The 24,071-nt window shown below is 40.7% G+C and overlaps 1 protein-coding gene across 1 annotated transcript; it reads right to left on the bottom strand.

The window, feature by feature from the left end:
• Nucleotides 1–5,579: 5,579 nt before the first annotated feature.
• smcr8a (Smith-Magenis syndrome chromosome region, candidate 8a) lies at nt 5,580–24,050 on the bottom strand. Its single transcript, XM_039774961.1, has 2 exons — nt 20,914–24,050; nt 5,580–7,519 (listed from the first exon to the last, which is right to left on the bottom strand). Exons 1-2 carry the CDS (start codon nt 23,256–23,258, stop codon nt 7,066–7,068), a joined length of 2,799 nt encoding a protein of 932 aa, XP_039630895.1. The 5' UTR covers nt 23,259–24,050; the 3' UTR covers nt 5,580–7,065.
• Between the last annotated feature and the right edge of the window lie 21 nt (nt 24,051–24,071).

Below are 24,071 nucleotides of genomic sequence, written 5' to 3'. Positions count from 1 at the left end.
AATGTTAGCTGTTCTTCTGTTATATTGCATTTTAAACATAGGAACCCAGACAGGTGATGTGTGCATGTGGTCACACATGTATAAGGAACACTGGAACAGAATGGCTTAGGAGGGGAGGATGAATTTGCACATGGACATCGAGATGTAGCTTTGATTAACAATGAAACTGAACCCCCTCACCAATAAACCCATGGGTCAGTTTTGCCAATGGCGAGCCATGTCTGTTTTTTTTTTTTGTTATTGTGCGAGTTAATGAATTTACTGTACAACCTGGAAATCTTATTTGTAAGTTTCCTAGGCTTTCGTGTTTTGCATTGAAATAAACTTATGATTTATTTATAGGGGTGCAATATTTGCTTTTAGAAAAGGTGTGGGTTAACAATTTTGTATTATCAAAACAAATGGCAGCCTCTTTGCGTGCAGTTTAAGTGATGAGGAGCACTTTGCAGTACGGAGTCTCGACTGGTCTTCGACATTACTGCTGGCAAGAAGAGAGCAGACTTGTGAGGAAGTGGTGGCACCAGACGTGGAGTCCAGTTTGAATTTTAAGAGTTTTGTTTGTATACGGATTCTCATAAGGCAGGGGTACTTGACTCTGGTCCTGGAGGTCTGCAGTGGCTGCAGGTTTTAATTGTTTAATTAGAACCAGTTTATTTATTGTTAAAGCAATTTGTTTTTTGGGCTTGGATTTAGTTCACGCTTTTGTCATGATTCAGATCCTTTAATTGCTTATTTTAGTTTTAAATAGCACCATTTGGGTTTTAATTGTTGGGTGTTTACTTCACCAGCCATTGATTGATAAGGAGGTGCAAATGACAAAAGAGTGAGCGTCTCTCTTACTAACGTACTTCCATTTAAACCGATATACATGCATTATGAATTTAATATGTTTTGAAATGAAGGGAAGGATCAAGAGGTACAAATCTGTGCCTTATGACTAACCTTTTGCAAATATAAGCACAAAATGTTAAAATGCAGTAGTAGTTGGATCATCCGCCTAAGATATGATGAGAGGGCGAAAAGTTTGTAATCTTTGTCACAAGCAAACAGTCAACGCATGCAGGGCCATGAATGGCATTTAGGGAGTAATGGATGATGTCTGCCTACAGCAGCGGACCAGTTTGGCTTGCATATGATTTGTCTTGTGGATTTGCTCCACATCAGTAATACTACTACCTACAGAAGCACAAATGAAATTATTAAAAAGAGACAGTAGTGGGAGTTTGTTTTTTAATTTAACATGCAGCATATTGCATACATTTTTTAAGACAAGTTCATATTCTGCATGCATATTCTTGCATTTTCAAAGAATTAAGTTTTCCAGCTCAAAAATAAACTTTCACAAAAAGACACATTTCCTTGTAGTGTCCCAGTCCTGTTTCAGAGACAGTGAGTGCTTTTGTTCAGTAAGTACAATTGAAGGAGCTCCCTTTAATCCACTGGCTTTGAGCACTTGCTGACTAATACTTGATTTCCTTCAATACCTTTTAAAAATGGTAAGGCTTAAAGGAGACCCTGAGGATAAAATTCATCTTGTGCCTTTAAATTTCACTGTTGTACAGTTAAGACTGGCAGATGTTCACAGCTTTTTTTTTTTAACATGGTAAAATGACAGATCCAACAACATGGGCACCAAGAGCTTGAAGTGCAGAAATGTGCCGCTAAGAACAGAGAATTTAAATTTTATTTTCTGTGCTTTTTCGGCGAGATTTACAGTGAAGCTATTGTTACGACAGCACACTGCTGCCCACCCTCTAAAATGATATGCTGCTTATCCTTCTGGCTGTTATCATTTGTAAAGTAACAATTCATTTTACAGTTTTGTCTATTGAAACTCCTTTAATAGACCTTTTGCTACAAATGAATCTAGACTTCAGTTAAGATGTAGTCTACCTTAATTAAAAATACCAAGGGTGACAATGGCACAAAGATCTCTCTTCCACAATCCATAATACAATGAAACAAAAAAAAAAAACTTTCAGTCTCAGTGGCATGTAATTTGTCACCTACGTTAAATAATTTAAGGTTATGACTCCTAACACCCAAGACATTTACTAGCTCTCAATGCACCATACCTGAAAAGTGTGCTGATTCAGAACAAAAGGATTCTAATTGTTACGAACAGTATGGCACCTTCCACGAGTAACAATCATGTAAAAGCACTTGGCTATCCACGATAAACAACAGGGAGAGGCAAAAATACTGGCAACAACTGAAAATGAAAAAGTAAAAGCAATTTGAAAATTACACAGAAACCACAACAAATAGAAGCTGAGGCAATATAACATGTTTGCAATGGCTTATGGGTAAATTCAAATGTGCACATCGCAACGCTCTGCCGTTAGTCAAAGCCAAGGTCAAATGAACATGGACGTCATGCTGCAGGATTGCACCATTGTTGAACGCCACGCATTAGTAAGAATTCTTTGGGCAGAGGAAGTGAAACCTGCTGAAATTCCCCACCATGAAGTGAAAACCGCATGACTCAATGAAAACTTTATGAATGGGAAGGAAGGTTTAAAGCAGGGAGGACAAGTGTAACCGCCGAAACTCGATCTGGTCGATTGTCAACATCGCGCACATCGACATGGCGAATGCCTTCATCAGAGAAGACTAGTCAGTGACGTTGTTCTCTGTGGCTGCACATTTAGAGATCAGCTCTGGGTCTGCATGTGCCATAGCACGTGATGACTTGAGGTACCGTAAAGTTTGTGCAACATGGATTCCCTAACAGCTTACTGATCTGCACAAGCCAACACCCTTTGATGAATTTCATTGCCACCATCCAAAGAAATCTCACTACGGCGTAAAGGTGCATCCCTGCAGCAGAGCATCCATGTTCTAGACTGATGGCAAAGTGCTGCCCCGTGCATGTTCAGACTACCCATAAGCCATCACAAACATGTCGTATTACGTCAGCTCCTATCTGATTTTATCCTTGGATATTTGTAAAGCGTATATTCTAGACTAATATGATACCACAGAACAGGATGTGAGCTTATACTTCTGGGGGATGTTTTACACATAAACAATATTGAAAGAAAATGACATTTCTTGTGGATTTGGGTGTGTTTAGACCCCAATTCAATTCCAGCTAAGCAGCAGCACTGGGACAAGAGAAAAGTTGGTTCAAGTTTGTATTTTGTTGTCTTTACACACAATAGCTGGCCCAAGGCTGTGACCCGCTGCCCTCACCAGGCTCTTGATAATTTCATTTGGCATGCTGTGCCAAGCCTTAATGTAAGCCCCTTTAAGTTGCCGCTTCTCTTTGGGCTTTTCTGACTTCAGTTTCTGTAACAATAGTTACAATTTATTCTCAATCGAGTTTAAATCACAAGACTGACTTGGCCAATCTGTAACTTCCCACTTCTTTTGGATGCTCTCCTTGGTTAGGTGGGCAGTACGTTTCATGTCACTGCCTTGCTGTATTATGAAATGCCATCCATTGAGCTTGGACAGGTTTGATTTGTGAACACAAGTTGTTTCTGTACCCTTGACAATCCATCCTGCTGCTACCATCATCGTTTAATAAGAGACGGTTCTGGAAGCTGCCATGCGTGTCCTAGCCATGACGTTGCGTCCTTAATGCTTAGTAATCACTTGCAGTCTTCCATTTTCTTTACATTTTACCTCACCCATCCATAAAACTTGGCTCCAGAACCCTTATGGGTCATATTTGTACTTTCCAGTCTGGCCTTTGTGTTCTTGGTGCTAATGAGAGGTTGCCATCTTCTAGTGTAGCTTCTGTATTTCTTGTTCTCTTTAATTCTTACGTTAATGGTGAATACTGACACTTTCACCCCATCACCCTTATATTGCTTTGGCTGTTACTTTTCACGGCTCTAACACTCCTGTCAGCTGCTGTGATCTTCCTGGTATGGCCTACTCAACTGCAAACCTCTCACACCTCCAGTGGTTTAAATATTAAATGCTGTTGTTTTTTTGCAGTGCCCAGTTCTTCACCAATTCTTCTGATTGGTATTTGCTTTAATCTCATTTTTAAAATTGTGCGCTTTTCTATCACAGTCAGTTCCAAACTCTTCATCTCGTTTTGTACTTTTTGATACTAACATCAGACCCCTCAATGCAAACGCAACCCACCACACTAAGAGCTCTTTTATCTGTTGTTAATTAAGGTAATTTGAATCTCCTGTTCGGGGTCATCTTAACGTATTGCACACACCGGGCAGGTGCCTGGGGGCTCCATGCTAGTCTATGTATGTTGGGACTTGCTGATTGGTTATGGGGCCTGTAATGCTCTTAAGGCAGTCCTGTTCTTGTCAGTCACCTGTCCCAATACCTCTGGGGGACCAAATGTAATCAATGCCATTTTTTTAACAATATTGTTTGGCATATGTAAAACATTGCTCAGCAACTAATGCTTATACTTAATGGATTAGTTTGGCATTTTTCAACTCAAAACATGCTAAATATGCATTTGCCACGCACAGCTGTGCTCTAATCACTTTCTATACATTAAAAAAATATATATCTTGCCCACTCTGGCGCTTAACACTGGTGGCATGGGGCATGAAGGAAAACCTTAAAAACTTACCAAATGTATCTATTTGTTAAGCCAGGACAGCTGGCGAGCATTGATCTGCACCTTTCGTGTTTCCGACGCAGGTTTGTAACAACAAAAGGGATCCAGAAATAATTGTTTTATTGTATACTAGCCATGTGCGCCCAACTACGTTGCGCGTGTTAAAAGTTGTCTGTGAAGGGCTCCCTGTTTAAACGCGGCTGCCAGGCGTGAACTGGGCCCTTCGTCACACAGCATTATGATTTTTTATAAGGGAAACAAAATTACAAAAGAAAACCCTTGGACATTGATTCGATAGGAACGGCCTACTCGGAATCACTGTCTGAATAGTAATTATGTGGTGGTGTAGGAGCATTTCTGCTTCTGTCCGTTCACAGTCCGTCTCGTTTTCACAACGCTATCGTTTCCTCTCACGATGTCTTCTCAACCTTTCTCCAATCTCACAGGTTGCTTTGTGGCAATCCAAAGAGTAAGGCAATATACACAGAGCAATGGTTATAAAAGGGGGACACATAGGTATCCAGGCTCTTTAAAGCATAAATAGGGATCACTTCACTGACATGTGAGCAAACCACGGTACAACTGTGAGACGCATAGCACTCGTCGGCTACAACGTAACAATAATAATTTCCGGAACGTGCTGTTACGTTGTCATTCATTTTACCCACTGTCTTTCTTTCGTTCATATGTTACGTAGGCACGTACCTTTTATCTTCGGCAATCTCATTCTCTAACCAGGCCTCAGGAGCTAACCAGCGTAACACTGTCCACCACCCCTTTCGTTATTCCGGCACACTGTTGACATCCGTGAGTAACAACAATGTACTAAACTGGAAGGTGGTCTACACATGCGTGGAATTTGCGGACAAACAAAGATCAAGATCTAAATGAAGGTCTCTTTAGTTAATTTAAAGCACAACAATTTGTTTAGTTTGAATGTCTGTGTTTTGAGGTGTGACTGGCGTACTACAGTCTTCAGTAGTATAAGCCTAGAGGAGATTCTTAATGCAATGCCTGTGTTTTAGTTGTCTCTCTACTGCCATCTAGTGCTTCTTCTTCTAATTCATTCGCGGACAAACAAAGATCAAGATCCAAATGAAGATTATATACAGAGATTCCTGGTGCTGCTCTTCTCATGGCGTATTCATTTGTGTGATTTCTCACACAAATACAGAAGTAAATCAAAAGAAAACACAACCAACCACGTGGCATGAACATTTTACTGTGATTTGGTGTGTCGGGAGGAATCCGAGCACCGGGCGGGCACGTGAAGGGTTCTTGTGCAGGGAGACCAAATGCCGAGCTATCGCGCACAGCTGATCTTCTTTGAAAATGGCTCAAAATCTCATAATAATCGGTGTTTTTGTTCAAAAATGGCACCGTATAAACTATTTTACAACGGGTGTCTAATCACAAGGTGCAGATCAATACTTGATAACGGTCTTGAACATATTTGGAAGTTTTCAAGCTACTGCAATGTAAAGCACCAGAGTGGGTTGGTCTCAAACTAATAAGAAGCCCACCACTGCCACAATCCTCCACACAAACAGACCTCCATCTTTCAATGGTATTCCTCCGACTTTGCGTAACAGAAATGGATGCCTGCCTCTTCATACACCGATGTGTAAAGGTCATCTTACTAACTAACGTGTAATCCACGGCTTTGTGTTTTCAGAATGGCGATGCTTGGCTTGGAAGGAAACGCAGGAAGAGTTTAAGCTGAAATCCCCATTGAACCCAAAAGTGCATCCCACCCTGAAAGAGACGGCTTAAAATTGGCTGGGTTAGGGGGAGAAGTGAACTTTAACCCTTTAATACACAGCAAGGCCGTTAATTGTGCTGCTATTGAAGGCCGCTTTGAATTGTACTGCCCATTAATGCTGTATAACACTTTAACAAGGACAAAAACACTTTAAAAAGACAGAGTTTACCTTACAGACAGAATGTGTGTCACGCTCTGCCGGTACATTTGCATATAAATAATGAGGCTTATTCCTGCACCAAAAATATCCACCTTTTATTATTTATTAGAATTATGGCTCAACATTAAACAGTACGTAGTTAAAGATGTCATTTTTGGTAAATAAATTATTTAAATATAGTTTACTAAAGAAGTCAACAACCTGTGGACAGTATGGACATGAATGACACGTTAAGGACTCAGACGCTCCCTATTTTCCAGGGTGTCAGAGTGTGGCATGGTGCCTCGTGACATGGCTCTCCTGTCTCCTTAACCACCAAGCCTTTTTATTTATTTATTCATTCATTTATTTATTTATTTTAAATACCAGCTGGGCACTTTCACAACTCACAGCAAAGATTTCAAGAATTAGCTTGTATTTTTTTTTTTAATCCATGAACCTACTTGCTTACATAACTTCACTTGATATGTGTAGCATGCTTTTAAAAATGAAAGCACACCCAACAGACCTTTGAAAATAAAAAAACAACAACAACAACAAATTACATTCATCGATCCTGATATCTGCTGGTTTCTCCCCCTTTGCACCTCGCTTGACACCTTAGATTTTGTACAAGAAGCTAGAGGTGTAGTCGAATCTGAAGATGGGTGGAGCGGCTCCTCTGCCAGGCCCCTGAAGGTAGTGCTGTTTGAGGAGCTCAGCCAGGAACTCGATTATTCGGATGTCCTCGTTTGTAAAGCCAAGAACATGGAGGAACTCCATCCGTCGCTGAACCACCAAGGACTCCTCCTCATCACAGCTAATGGGGAGGTGTAGGTAGTGGCAGAAAGTGTAGAGGAACACCGTGGAAGAGAGCTGGGTGAGCATGCCTTGGATGTGCATGAAGTACGTAGTGCCACGCTTGATCTGTGTCCGGTGGTCAGCCAGCTTGCTGACAAATGTCCCTCTGTAAGGAGGGCAGCGCAGGGTCTTGTGATCGGCGTCCAGGATGCTGATGTAGCGGCTGTAACGGTTCAAGGAATACAGCAAGCTGGAGCCCATTGGGGAGGCAACCCTGCAAACAAAATCGAAGGTGAAACGGCCATTGGCTTTATCAACATTAACATTATCAATAACATGGAGACACCGCTACGAGTACGGCATCTGACCCCCACAGCTGACACAACGGTTACTCTTTTTAACTTATATTTGATTCATTTACCAGTACCTTGTAGATGACAAACATATGTGACCTCCTGCTATGATCAAACACACCAATATTGGACTGCTTTATCATTGCTTTTGATGGCACCACAGTATCTATCAATTCATATTATTTTTATATCAGGATAAAATGTTTGGATTTCATATCAGACTGCTATATTATAAGAATGGATCTCTTCTCATATCACACATCCATTATTGCTTTTTTGTAACTGACAGTTCTATTTAAAAATGGATCCCTTTACAGACACAACCAAAAGTATCGATATCCTCACACAATTTAAAAGAATCACAATTTCCCATTAAATAAATTTAAACCGGCAAACGCAATTGGCATCTACCATTCTTTATTTCTCAGAGTGGATACGTTGATTTTTATTTATTTATTTATTTTAAATATGGTTGAAGTCAAAAGTTTCCGTACACTTAGGGTGAATTCTTTAAAGCTCACTTTATAATCCCTTCACAGATTTTATATTTGCATTATACATTTTCCATATCATTTATGACCAGGGCTGTGGAGTCAGTAGATAAATCCTTCAACTCCGACTCCTTAGTTTCTGGTACTCCTGACTCCGACTACCCGACTCCGACTCCTCTGTATTTAATATGCTGATGTATTTTTCATGTTGATTAAAGGAAGGCAACATACACGTCATTTAACCACAGAACTACTGGCTAGGAAGCTGACTCTCTACCGTATTGGCCAGTTTAAACAAAAGACAAGAACCCCTGAACACACATCAGGCCATAGCACACACCTCCACCTACGTCATTACACTTGTTTACACTCATTTGAACTTGTTAAACACATTATATCTGAAATAAAATGAAAACCCTTTTTGTAATGTACCATAATACACATTACCATACGTGAATGTCAGGTTGTATAATAGCTCAGCTGAACTTCACACTAGTGGTAACACAACTACGCACAGGGCTTTATTCTTACATCAAATAAGTACTTAATAATGACTATTGTTTGTGAAATGGGACTTTTTTTTTTTCATTACAATTTAAATTTATTAGGAGTCGGAACATTTTTGCCGACTCCGACCCCGACTCCAGGTACCCAAAATTGTCTCCGACTCCTCAACTTCGTCTCCGACTCCACAGCCCTGTTTATGACATCTGCTATTTTTTCCAACCATGTTTACAGACCTCAGAGGATGTCACTTTTTACTGACTACACCACAATTCCAGAGGGTCACAAGTTTACATACACTTTGTTAACTGTGCCTTTAAATGGCTTGGAAAGTTCCAGAAAATGATGTCAAGTCTTTAGGCGATTCGACAATTAGCCATCATGTGGATGTATGTTAAGGCCCACCATCAAACTCACTGCCTCTTTGCATGTTGCAATGGGAAAATGAAAAGAAATCAGCTGAGACCTCAGAAAATCCAGTGTGGACCTCCACAGATCTGGTTCATCCTTGGGAACAATTTCCAAATTCATGAACGTTCCATGTTCATCTGCATAAACAGTAACATGCAAGTATAAATAAACCCCATGGGACCACACAGCTGTCACGCCGCTCAGGAAGGAGACGCAGTCAGTCTCCTAAAGAAGATTGGACTTTGGCATGAAAAGTGCAAATCAATCCCAGAACAGCAGCAAAGGACCTTATGAAGATGCTGGAGGAAGCAGGTAGACAAGTATCTCTATCCACAGTAAAACGAGTCCTATGTCGACAGAACCTGAAAGGCTGCTCAGCAAGGAAGAAGCCGCTGCTGTAAAGCAGCCATTAAAAAGCCAGAGTGTAGTCTGCAATGGCACATAGGGACAAAGATCTTACCTTCCGATGAAATGATCTGATGAATCCAAGATCAAACTGTTTGGCCAAAGTGACCATAATTATGTTTGGAGGAAAAAGGGTGAGGCTTGCAAGCCAAAGAACACCATCCTAACCAACAAGTATGGAGGGGTTGTGGGGGTGCTTTGCTGCAGGAAGGACTGATGCACTTCACAAAATAGATGGCATCATGAGGAAGGAAAATGGCGTAGATATACTTACTGCAGCAACATCTCAAAAGGTCAGCAAGGAAGCTGAAGCTCAGTCAGAAGGGGGTCCTCCAAACAGACAAGGACCCGAAGCAGATTTCCAAAGTTGTGGAAAAATGGCTTAAGGACAACAAGGTCAAGGTATTGGAGTAGCCATCACAAAGCACTGACGTCAACCTGATTGAAAATCTGTGGGCAGAACTGAAAATGTTTGTGCGAACAAGGAAGCCTGTGAACTTGTCCCAGTTACACCAGTTCTGTCTGAAGGAATGGGCCAAAATTCCCGCAATTTAATGTAAGAAGCAATAATGTGGAAGGCGACACACAACATTTGGCTCAAGTTAAGCAACTTAAAGTCAATGCTGCCAAATATTATCAAAGTGCATGGAAACTTGTGACCCCCTGGAATTGTGATAATAGTCAATAGAAAGTGAAATACTCTGAGGTCCGTGAACATTGTCTGAAAAAAAAAAAGACTTCTGATCTGCACAAAGTACTGTAGATGTCTTAAATGGTATACTAAAATAATAGTTTGTTAGTGTAAAATCTGTGGAGGGGATATTATTAAGTGAGCTTTAAAGAATTGAACCCAAGTGTATGGAAACTTCTGACTTCAACGGTATGTTAAATTCCAAATCAAAAGCAAATGAAAAGGGCATAAACAAAAATTACAGGGATCCCTTAGAAGTTAAAAGGCATAATACCTCAAGGGGTATCATGGGTGTCTTCACTCTTGCAATCAGTCACTCAACCATTACAGTAGCAGCCTTCAATTACATAAACTTGGTGAGGTGTGGCAGTTGTGTAGTTGTCACCAGCAACTCAATCATGGCACTCTACAGCCAGCCATGACAAAACTCTAAGAGGCATGCGCCTGTGTGTGCATGTATTAACAACCTAGGGCTGCTCAGCTGGAAATATAATGTACATAATGGCCACAAACAGATCTACAAGAAATACAAGCGCAAACAAAAAATGGGAGTTCTGGACCATGCAAAGTGAGGAGCCAGCATAAATGTCTGTTATCACCACTACAGAGGAGAAAAAGAGACAACATGCTCCTCACTGATTGGCTGTCACAATTTGACAACCTCACTATACTTTGATGATACAAACAGGAAATTTAAAACTGCTGAGAAGTCATGAGGGAGTTGTGTAATCTGTCATCTGCTGTGATTTGTGGTTGTGTAATCTGCCATCTGCAATGAGATCCAGAAACTGTACTGTTTTAAGTGTGACTGACAGGCTCTCCAGCACGAGGTTGTGCACTGCGACACCAGTAAATATGTCTTATCATACCCATATTGGCTGTTCCATTATTGTTTTTTATGTCACTAACAATTCAACTTCAGCAATGGCTTCCTTTATACATAACTTGCTGGAAATGCATTTTTATACTTCATCCATATTGTACAAACCGGATTCCAAAAAAGCTGGGACACTATACAAATCATGAATAAAAACTGAATGCAATGATGTGGAGGTGCCAACTTCTAATATTTTATTCAGAATAGAACATAAATCACGGAACAAAAGTTTAAACTGAGAAGATGTATCATTTTAAGGGAAAAATATGTTGATTCAGAATTTCATGGGACAAGGCCATTTTCACCACTGTGTGGCATCTCCCCTTCTTCTTACAACACTCAACAGACGTCTGGGGACCGAGGAGACCAGTTTCTCAAGTTTAGAAATAGGAATGCTCTCCCATTCTTGTCTAATACAGGCCTCTAACTGTTCAATCGTCTTGGGCCTTCTTTGTCGCACCTTCCTCTTTATGATGCGCCAAATGTTCTCTATAGGTGAAAGATCTGGACTGCAGACTGGCCATTTCAGTACCCGGATCCTTCTCCTACGCAGCCATGATGTTGTGATTGATGCAGAATGTGGTCTGGCATTATCTTGTTGAAAAATGCAGGGTCTTCCCTGAAAGAGATGACGTCTGGATGGGAGCATATGTTGTTCTAGAACCTGAATATATTTTTCTGCATTGATGGTGCCTTTCCAGACATGCAACCCCATACCATCAGAGATGCAGGCTTCTGAACTGAGCGTTGATAACAACTGGGGTTGTCCTTGTCCTCTATGGTCCGGATGACATGGCGTCCCAGATTTCCAAAAGAACTTTGAATCGCGACTCGCCTGACCACAGAACAGTCTTCCATTTTGCCACACTCCATTTTAAATGATCCCTGGCCCAGTGACAACGCCTGAGCTTGTGGATCTTGCTTAGAAATGGCTTCTTCTTTGCACTGTAGAGTTTCAGCTGGCAACGGCGGATGGCACGGTGGATTGTGTTCACTGACAATGGTTTCTGGAAGTATTCCTGAGCCCATTCTGTGATTTCCTTTACAGTAGCATTCCTGTTTGTGGTGCAGTGTCGTTTAAGGGCCCGGAGATCACGGGCATCCAGTATGGTTTTACGGCCTTGACCCTTACGCACAGAGATTGTTCCAGATTCTCTGAATCTTCGGATGATGTTATGCACAGTTGATGATGATAGATGCAAAGTCTTTTCGCTGGGTAACACCTTTCTGATATTGCTCCACTATCTTTCTGCGCAACATTGTGGGAATTGGTGATCCTCTACCCATCTTGGCTTCTGAGAGACACTGCCACTCTGAGAAGCTCTTTTTATACCCAATCATGTTGCCAATTGACCTAATTAGTGTTTATTGGTCTTCCAGCTCTTCGTTATGCTCAAATTTACTTTTTCCAGCCTCTTATTGCTACTTGTCCCAACATTTTTGGGATTTGTTGACACCGTGAAATTTTGAATCAACATATTTTTCCTTTAATATGATACATTTACTCGGATTAAACGTTTGATCTGTCATCTACGTTCTATTACAAATAAAATATTGACATTTGCCATCTCCACATCATTGCATTCAGTTTTTATTCACAATTTGTTTAGTGTCCCAACTTTTTTGGAATCCGGTTTGTACATTACCACTCATAACATACACACAAATTACCAGCATGAAGGTGCAACCAGTCAAGGGATGGGTTTGAGTTCAAGAAATCTTGAATTGGATTAAGCAGGTTTTAGAATATTATGTGTTTAACCTGCAGTGGACTGGCGCCCTGTCATGGGATTGTTCCTGCCTTGCACCCAATTCTTGCTGGGATAGCCGCAAATCTACACTAGATAAGCAGGTCTGGAAAATAGATGGATGGACGGAGGTTTGATTTTTACTCTGAACACTGCTATTAGTTTTAAAAATGATATTCACATCTGAAAACAGCATGCAAGAATAGGTGATTTATCAGATCACATCCACAATGGACTACTCTATTAATCCTTTTTTCTGTGATTAACAATTCTATTCAAATAAGGTGCTTTGTTCATCATGTCCATAATTTAGAAATTCATTACATACAATATATACTGTACATTAATACTATACAAATACCACTTACAGTAATCTGTATTCCACTGGCAACTCTAAGTTACCTGTGTAGGTGTTATGTGGTTTGTCCCTGCCTCGAGCCTGATACTACCAAGATGGGCTTGAACTGGATTGATTATATCTGATAATACAGTAAACGGATGTTAATGCAAATATACTGTATAACAACAAGCTGGCCTGGTCCATGATAAATCGTTTAATCAAAGTGCCCAAGTGTCAGCTAAGCTTTCTTTAAATTTAGTTACCGGAGAAACAAAAATTGGCTTGTACTTTAAGGATCCTATTCATACTTTAAATACTGTATTTGGTAAAATAGATAAATATACCAAAATAGGCACCCAACTCTGGATTTTTCTTATTTGCGAATATAGTAATGACAGTTTACTTTAAAAAAGTATTACATTTAAAATATATTTTTATGTTTTCCAAAGTAACAACTATAGGTTTTAGCGCAATGAATACCCTACAGGCCCTTAACGTTTTATTAAAGTAAAAGATCTAAGAACCTACTAAGTATACAGTTAATTGTTGATTAGTTAGATAGATAAAGCAAATTATATATATTTTACTGGTAATTGAGAGCATATGACAGGATATGCACTGGTGAAGCAAAAAATTGGACGTGTGGGCTACCCCAGAAATGTCCTTCACATGACAAACAGCAATGCAGGCACACACCATGGCTGACAGGAAAAGAAGAGTGGCAACATCTGCCGAGAGTGAAACACATTGCACAGGTCAATCAGACCTACATCAACTGTGAGATACACAGTGCATGTACGACAAACATGGCCAGCTGCCTGTGCAAACTGACGTCTGCTGAGGTCTTTACAGCAAACTGGTCGTCTGCATTGTAACTGACCATCATACACTCACTGATGTGAGATTGCCGCACATCTCAAACCAAGAGGTCAGCCTGAATACAGAGTCAATGAACACCTGTTGGCCATCGTCTTGTCAGACAGCCTCCACAGTACAGTGTGTGCATAGCCTAAATTTAAACAGCATCTTTTAGAAGAACTCTGTGATAGTTAAAAGAGAAATAGAAGTGCATGTATTTAAGGACAGTAGGTGTGAGTGTTTTCTAGTGTTAATTTAAAAATCACAAATGGCATCATAAAGACAGGAGCAACCTAAGTGTGTGTAAAGAAAAACATTACTATACTGAGTTCTGCTTTCAATATCTAGGTGTCACGCTACATAATCTTCTTCATCGCATGATAACTAGACATGAAGCCTAACTGACTCCATTTACAAAAGGGGCTTATCTTTTCAGTTAGTTCCACTAGGGTTTTCTATATCAATACTGCTCCCTATAAACTTTTATTGCCAACGTTCAACCAAAACATGTAAACAGTTTTATGTGCAAATTATTTCAAGCTTCCCGGTGAGGGGGGTGGGAAGTTTTCTCTCAATTAACACTTGCAACTGGACAATGGTGTGCAATTCTGGTCAAGAAGCAGGCACTCTGGAACCCATGAGACTAAAAGAGCCAGTCTGGGAAGAGAAGGATATCAAAACTCTTTAGCCTTAAGAGAGAAGCTGAACTCATCAAGGTATTTAAAGGCATTGATAAAACCAGTGCAGCAGAATTGTTTCAGTTAAATGGTGAATTGTGTATATGAGGACACTCTTTTTGGAAGAGGTGTTGTTTGTAGGCCAAAAAGGTAGGATTCATTTCTCCACATAAAGTGTCATAGGCACATTGAACAAATCCCCGAGTCAAGGAGTTGAAGCAAAAACCTTCGCCCTTTATAATAAAAATTGGAACGAGCTATTAGAACAACTTAGCCGTCACATCAGATGACTTTTCTAGCAATTTTCAGTTGTAGACTTCATTTACTGTATATATTTGTGTTTTGAAACCCGAAAAAATCGATCATAAAAATCAGACCCAGACTTATACGCCAGTTCAAAGATACGACAATTTATTTTTTTTTTTACATGTTCTTGCTTCCTCCAATCATGCACCAGTTTCTCAGACGCATCGAATTTTGTTGCAGCAGCGCAGTTACCAATTTCTTTCGCCATGTCAACAACTTTTAATTTAGAAACCAGCTTCATATTTTCTTCTGATCGAACGCTCCATCGTACATAAGGGATGCTCTTACGATAAAGGTGTATGAGGGTGTGAGATACAAAAAACACAAAACAGTGCAAATGTCGCTTCGGAATAGTTCAGGTATTACCGTGTGGTCATGTAGGCACAATAGAGAGAGAGAGAGAGAGATGTTAGGATCACACGCTGATACAGCGCATTGCCGCACCCACATAGAAAGAAAAGGCCATGCGCTCCGTGGTTACTCTCTCAGGTGGGCGTCAGCATATCATAATCTCTGTGACCAATAGCGTGAGTTTTCCGCATTCGACTTATACGACCAACATTATAAAATACCGGAAATTATGCTGTAAAAGCAAGGCCCGACTAATCCGCATGAGAACTTATCCACGAGTATATACGGTAAATAATCTTAGGGAGTCAAAGGCAGTGGGCTGCAAGCTCTTGTGAAGGCCAGTCATGTACAGTGGTGTGAAAAACTATTTGCCCCCTTCCTGATTTCTTATTCTTTTGCATGCTTGTCACACAAAATGTTTCTGATCATCAAACACATTTAACCATTAGTCAAATATAACACAAGTAAACACAAAATGCAGTTTTTAAATGATGGTTTTTATTATTTAGGGAGAAAAAATCCAAACCTACATGGCCCTGTGTGAAAAAGTAATTGCCCCCGTGTTGAAAAATAACCTAACTGTGGTGTATCACACCTGAGTTCAATTTCCGTAGCCACCCCCAGGCCTGATTACTGCCACACCTGTTTCAATCAAGAAATCACTTAAATAGGAGCTGCCTGACACAGAGAAGTAGACCAAAAGCACCTGAAAAGCTAGACATCATGCCAAGATCCAAAGAAATTCAGGAACAAATGAGAACAGAAGTAATTGAGATCTATCTGTCTGGTAAAGGTTATAAAGCCATCTGTTCGTCAACTCAAGCTGAAGCGATCTTGGGTGCTGCAACAGGACAATGACCCAAAACACACCAGCAAATCCACCTCTGAATGGCTGAAGAAAAACAAAATGAAGACTTTGGAGTGGCCTAGTCAAAGTCCTGACCTGAATCCAATTGAGATGCTATGGCATGGCCTTAAAAAGGTGGTTCATGCTAGAAAACCCTCAAATAAAGCTGAATTACAACAATTCTGCAAAGATGAGTGGGACAAAATTCCTCCAGAGCACTGTAAAAGACTCATTACAAGTTATCGCAAACGCTTGATTGCAGTTATTGCTGCTAAGGGTGGCCCAACCAGTTATTAGGTTCAGGGGGCAATTACTTTTTCAAACAGGGCCATGTAGGTTTGGATTTTTTTTTCTCCCTTAATAATAAAAACCATCATTTAAAAACTGCATTTTGTGTTTACTTGTGTTATATTTGACTAATGGTTAAATGTGTTTGATGATCAGAAACATTTTGTGTGACAAACATTCAAAAGAATAAGAAATCAGGAAGGGGGCAAATAGTTTTTCACACCACTGTATTCAGACATACCCAGCTACTCAGTCCAACTAGTCTACAACTCGCCCCAAATAAATCAAACTACTTCTGTTATTAGTCATTGTGGTGGATTTTGGGTGCAAAAGAGCTGACAACCAATGAACTCTCATCCAAAAGTACAATGCATAAAATGCAGAGATGAGTAATAAGGAATGTGGGTTTTTTGGACCTCATGAACAGAAGATACATCCTTCTTTCTTATGTTTCGTGCTTTACATACTACAACAGAATGGAAAAAAGAAAAAAAAGGGCAGAGGTTGTGGCTGAACTCGACATACGTGTTGAATCTTCGTACAGCACTGGTTCTATCAGGCAGCATGTTATCGACTGTCAGAAAAAGGGATGAGTAAGAAAGTCTAAGGTAATCACGCAGTTGTGTAATGTGACATGGCCCAGTGATTCTCAGTTGTGTCAAACGATATGGTCCGGTAAGGAGATTAGCATACTGCAGCCAGCAGCAGTCAGCAAGTCTGACATTCCCAAGAAATAAAAGTTTCATAATGTCACAACAGCTTTAGCTAACCAAACAAGTTGGATGGACTTCATAAGCAAAAACATTTTCAGATCTTTTAAATCCAATTCATGAATGTAGGGGTTCCTGAAGCCAAACCTGCAGGCATGAGAAGCAATATACTAAGCACCTTTGGATGGGGCGTCAATCCTCCATGAGGCCCATTCCACGCAACCCACAACTCACACAAGACCAACTAAAAATAAATTGTCGACTCATGCAAAAGTCTTGGGAGATGTGGGAGAAAACAAAATGTAGACGAGGGCAGAAGGAGATAGTTGAACCTGGGACAGTGGACTGTTAGGCAGCAGATATAGCTACCACACACTCATGCTACCCTGAAACATCTTTTTATATAGAACAACAATTTTTTAAGCAGTTCAGCAATAACATAGTGGTGCTTGGAGAACCTCACACTGAAAGCAGCCCACTCCAGCTCTTGTATTTTAGCACATTTGTAAGAACAGAGCATTCCCAGGCACTGAAGGTGCTTAAGACATCACTAAGTCAAGATTTGAAGGTGAGAGTCTTGACAACAATACCACAATTCCACACACTGACTGTGAAAGTCACCTCTAACCAGCCCATAATAATCAGACTTTTGTTCTTTATTTTCTTGGCATCATTCACTTTGCTTAACTGATAAGGGTACTTGGCTTGTGTTCCTGTTAATCAAGTTTTATTTAAACAAATCATTGCTTTTCACATTTCAATCTATTTATTTCCTTTATCTGTCACTCAGTGTTGATGTCAGAGGCCCTGTAGACCATCATTTTTCTAGCTGCATATCTTCTAAGTCAGATATGAAAACACGTAGGCCGGGAAAGTAATCAGACTTACTGCTGACAGCTGCTGGAAGAACAAAACAAGCTCTTACAAGAGTGCTGCAAATGCAAGTCGCTTCAGTTTAGCAATTCTGCTTAACACCTGTTTATTCCTGGATTCAAGTGTCAAAAGATATCATTACCACTTATAAATGGCACTCTTGGCTGAAAATAGCAGTCTAAAAGGAAGCAGCAAGGCAGGTAAAATCTTTAAGTGCACTTCTTCCTTTTAAGACATTTTAGAAACAAGAGGAGACCATTCAGTTCATCCAACTTGTGTGGTTAGCAGATAGCAAAGCTGTCCCAAATTCTCATCCAGATACTTTTTACATATAGGTGGTCAATTTGGATAACAAATGCAGCAGTTATTTCTTGGCCACATTGAAATATCACCTTTTCTCTCATTTGTGCTAGGAGTTTTTCAAAACTCAGTTCATGGAAACATGCATTGAATCCAATTAAATAAAGGCGTCACAAATCTAAAAGCAATTAAGGATGCAATCTTTCAAATTTGTGTATGGTAAGAAGTGCCAAACCTTCTGAATATCATTAAGTAACTGACAAAGGGGGAATGGCAATTGAATGTAGGGATGTGTGGAAATAAGACACATACATTCTTAAACCCACTTAGTTCAGAGTTTTTGGGGTTAAGAAGCCTATCCCAGCAAAACTGGGCACAAGATAGGAAGCCACCCTGGACAAGATGGTACACCATCGCAGGGCCCGCTCACACACAACGTCAGGATCTTTTGTTTTGTTAAAATTAATTCTGATGCACCAACATCATTAGTCATTCTTTCTTATTGGTTATGTGTCTACTTAAACTGCCCACGACTAAGTGCAAACAGAAGTGCTCTAAAAGACAGAATTGGGCAAAGGACTTTAATCCTGGCTCAAACATCTCCTCTGATTTACTGTATCGTACCAAAAAAAATAATTGATGTAAAAGAGAAAAACAGTCAAATAAAGCATACGAGTGCCGAGTTTGATGGGTTTGTCCAGACTTTTTTTTATTTTTGTGTGTGTTCACCCTGCGATGAGTTGGCACACTGTCCAGGGATTGTTCAAGCCTTGCGCCCGATGCCCGCTAGGGTACGCATCAGCCCAAGCAACCCTGCTCGGAATAAATGGCTTTAGACAATGAATTTGGTTCTTTAAATATTTTTTCTTTAAAGCACATTTGCAAGCTTTTAATATTTTAAATTACCACTTTGCCTTTAAAGGTGACATAGTTGCAACAATGGTCTACAGTGCCGCCTCCCAAATCCTGCATTGCCTGTGCTCTTTTCTAGCTTGTCAAGTTTTTCTCCCACATCCTCACAGACACGTATTCTACATTAATTTTAAATTATGAATTGGCCTTTTGTGTGAGAAAGCCTGGAAAGAACTGGTACCCAACCTCATGCTGTCAGACAGACCCTGGCTGCCCAGAACCCTGAAATTGATTATGCAGACTTGAGAATCTTATTTTCCCCTTAAGCATGATAGCAAGGAAATTCTCAAAACCTGGTGAAAAAGAAACTCATGATATTTGACCAAACCACTAATAAGAAATGCTCAGGCAGACCAAAAGATGAGCACTCAGGATGACTGGAATAGAGCCAATCTGTTTGTATTTTGAATGTGCCATGCAATGCACTGGCATCACATCAAGCATTGCTCCTGCCTTAAGGATGACCGCAATAGTCTGACTTTACCCTGGTGAAAATTGATGCAATATAATAAGAACGATGAAATGGATGAATAAAAAAAAATAGAAAATTGGGAAAACTCAGGGATAGAATTTTGAAAAATAAAACTTGAGCCCTCTTAGGTGGGGAGGGGATTTGAATATTGGGATATATTATATATAACGTTTAGAAGTAATTGGTTATCACAGACAACACAATGTACAAAGGCTGTCAGGGCGGGCTCATTGTAAGAATGTGTATTATTTTCTAGACACAGTACTCTGGCAGAGTCCTTTGGCTAACCTTCAACAAATAGCTGCTCCTTCTAGGCAGCTTACAGCATACCACCATGCTGAATGAAGTCCATAACGGTACTATAATGTGATAGTTTGGTGCTTTGTCAGAAACGGATCATGCAGGAAGGTTCCAATCAATCAGATGTCTCACTTTTCGGTTAGAGGTGATAGCTTGCTGGGTGTCATCAAGTTAGATCATTAGAAACGTTTTGAGAAGAACAGGCCACTCAGCCCAACAAGGCTAGCCAGCCCTATCCATCTATTTGAGTTTTGAAGGTTCCATTTCTACTGCACTACTTGTATCTGTGGCTCTCTGTGTAGAGAAGACGTTTGTGTAAAATTTACCCTTACAAAGTTTCCAGCTGTGTCCCAGTGTTCTTGTTGAAAAAGTAATAGCTCAGGCTCCACTGTACTAATTCCTTTCATATTTTTAAAAATATCAGTCACATCACCTGTTAATGTCCGGTTTACTGAATTGCTTAGCTGAAAGGTATAGTATCATGACGTTTGCCTAATTCAATGTTGGTCAAACATGCAAATTAAGAATTTTGTTGTACTCTGTACACGTGGCAATACTACTACTAGCGTCTCCTCTGAAAAAGTTGATGAAACCGAGGACGCACACAAACATTCTGTGGTGCCAAGCAGCAGTCCATTTCTCTAACACCAAGCTATACAGTAATGGTTGGGATGCGTTGCAAGGTGGTGACTGTACTGATGATTTATTATCTAATATTAATGATAAAGTGAATCTCCCACCAAGTCAACAATTTCAAAACACCTAAATTAAATTGATGAGCTGAATTAACTAGTTTGAACAAGATGTCTGGTTTTAAAAACGGGTTATTATCCACATTTTTTAACCTTACTCTTTAAAAGTACAACAGATATACCAATCACCACAAAATACACAAACAAAACAAGGACCCCATCTTCAATTAACCCAAAACCCCACCCAAACTGTCTGCCTTACCTGTGAAGTCCAATCAGCTTCCAGTTTTGTAGATCTGTTATTTGGAAGGGTGATGTTAACCAGGGTTTTATTATTTCTCCATACTTGCCCAGATTTGGCAAAAAGATAGATAAAGCATTGACAAGCTTCCTCACCGTCCCTTCGTCTGCTCCCAACACTATAAGCGTCCTCCCGCTCAGCAAGCTGTAGATTGCCTGCTGGGCAAATGGGTATTGTCGTATAAATCTTAAAGCACTCTGACCTGCCTTCTTCTTATGTCTTTCAGTAATGGGATTGCCTTCTAGAAAAGGAGATGAAGTCCTGTCTGAGCTGGTGGAGGCACTCATGAAGCTGTTGCTATCAGAAATATCATCCATGTTCAACTTAGACAACTCTTCGGGGAGAAGGCTAGAATTTAAATCATATGAAATCAACACACCAGGTGAACCCTCAGTTGGAGCATAGCTTGTGTCATCCAGAGAGAAGTCCACATGCAAGGCCTGATCTCCCTGTCGACATGACTGGGGAGCCACATTAATGACCCCATTATCGGAACACTCCTGGGCGAGCTCTGGCATGGCCTCTTCAAAGGTGAGGCCCTCCTGCCCCATGCAGCAGGCCGAGTCAACCTCCGTGGTTTCTTGAGGATTGAAAAGTTCGATGTCCTGCACTTCTGGACCAGCCTCCCGTCCCAATTCTGTTAATGCTTGTTTGTACATTTGGTCCTCCGAGTCATCCAAGTATGTCTCTTCTTCATGAATAGCACTAGGATAAGTGGCTCTTAAATCTTCTGGTAGATGGGACTCAGTAGTACTGAGCACCTCAATGCTGTCTTCGCTGTTTGTCCTCTTACTGACAGCTTTTTTTCTGAGTGTTTCAGAATTGGGAGATAATAAAGTGGGCTGACTCTCAGATTTAATCAAATTTCCCTGAGTCAAGAAGGACTTCTCAGTTCCCAATACCTCAATGCTATCTCCACTACTTATGCTTCCCTTAATATCTACATCAATAGTTTCCTCAGAGTTGTCCAGAGTAACATCGCATGGACTGGACTCTGTATGTTCAGCCTCCTGCAGCTCTTCACCTGTAATTTCTTGATCTAACTTAATAGGCACTGTCTCGACGCAGGATGTGTAATCTTCAACACTCACTGGCTCACTATGGGCAGCCTCGACGGTACTACATGGATTCAGCTTTTGGCAGTATTCATCTCTCTCAACTTCATCCCTTTGGTCTTCATAATCCTCAAATAAAAAGTTTGTAATCTTCTGCTTCTTTAAAAGTGCACCATAAATTTGGTTGGTAGAAATGTTGATCAGGTCTCCCCTAAACATTTTTTCAATCTGTGCTAGCTGCTCCATAGTTTGGTTAAAGAAATACACATCACAGAGCTCCTCCAGTGTTTTCAGTCGTTTATCAAAACATTTAGCAGACTTGGCCTTGATAAACTGAGGGGTATAAGAAGGCCTACGAACATAGCTGGAATCTTCTGGAGGATCATCCGCATTAAAGCTGTTAGGCATCTGGTCCTGGTCCAATCCAGCCGAGTTGAATAAATTATCCGGCTCATAGGGCAGAAACTCAGGGTCTTTGATTTTGCGGTTGGGATAGGAAGTGATCTGTTTTAAAAGGTCTTTGTGTTCATATATGGATTTTTCAACATTTGCCAGTTCATTTGCTTTTTCTATTGCTTGGGTTGAATAGCAACCATTGGCTTTTTTCTGAAGTTCAGTTTCTTTGTGAAGTACGGTCCTGGTGTACTCTAGGTCTTTCAGTTTTTTTTCCAGTTCATTGGCAAAAGCTTTTCTGTTTCCGGTTTTCAAGCACTCCGATGCTTTGGAGAACTCTGATGAAAGCTCTAGAAACTGGCCCATGATCTTATGTTCATCTGCAGAGATGTACGCCATGCAGAATGGACGGACAAAGCCCCGGGCTTCCAGGTCATACAAAGTGAGGTGGTGCACATAGGCAAATGCCCCCTCTTTAGAGTCACCAAGGACGACTTTTGAATCCTCTACAAAATTAAGCTTTGGGTACCCACAGCCTGGGGGGTGACCTACAAAGGAAGCCTGGTAGTCCACAGACATAATCCTGAGGGAGAAATAATTTAAGTCAAAAGAGCCACAGGTCTTGGGATCTTCTGGTATCGTCAGCAAAGGCTGGGGTCCAACCTGCTCCGAAAACTCCGAGATGAGAATGAAATCCTTGGTGAATTTGGCAAAAGATGTCTTGGACCAAGGATTCTTATTTTCATCGTGCGAAAACAGGGGCACGGAGAACTCATCCGGCAAGGAGTCCAGCTCAGTATACGAGTCGCCAAAATCATCCTCTTTCGTAAAGGCTACCAGGTCAGGGGAGGTGATCATATTTCCAGCTGTGCAAGAGTGACATGGAGGAAAACAGCAATCGTCCGGAGATTAAGGACTCCGCTGACACCGCATCGCAGACAAGAACAACGCACCGGCTGTCTTCAGTGCCAGCGTGTCATAAAGTGCAGCTCCCAAACCTCAGCGACTGAACGGATGTAATCCCGCCCCGCTCACCACCCGGTTTTTACAGCACCGGGGATGTTTTACGTAGATTTACAGGATGCGACTGTCACACCAGAACGCTACATTATCAGAAATTAAAGAAATTAAATGCTGTATGGCATTCACGCAGTTAGTAACTCCTGCACCTGCCAGTCGCGCTCACGGGATTACGAGCCTGACTCACTGCGGCCTCCTCAAACTTTAAAGAGCTCCGCTCATCACGCCGTTGCTCCAGTTCTGTTGTTTTGTCAAGGAGCCAGCAAATACGACCGGAGTAACACTTCCTGCAAAGATGTAGAAATAAGCGGCCATTTTTTTCCCATATGACTAGCTCTCATGACAAGGAAGTATAACAACAGTAAGAAAAAACGAAAATCCTGTACTCGTGCCTCAAAACTAAACAACAGAAGCGCACATTTGCACTTAAAAAGACCGGGTAAACGCGTGAAAGATGTACATGCATTCATCTGATTCCGCAGTTAGATTTGACACATTGCATAGCCCGGCGGGATATGTAGTTTTCAAAAGGACAGGTACATGTATAAGGTTGTCGCAGACAAGAGCTCCGTTCTGTGAATATTGCTAAAGTAGTCGCCCAGTAAACAAGACATCTATCACCACGTGATATATTTTCCTATCTTTGCAAGT

Source organism: Polypterus senegalus, chromosome 13, assembly GCF_016835505.1.
Source record: "Polypterus senegalus isolate Bchr_013 chromosome 13, ASM1683550v1, whole genome shotgun sequence".
NCBI lineage: Eukaryota > Metazoa > Chordata > Cladistia > Polypteriformes > Polypteridae > Polypterus > Polypterus senegalus.
Note: the sequence above shows the minus strand (reverse complement) of the source record. Positions and strands in the feature narration are given on the sequence as shown.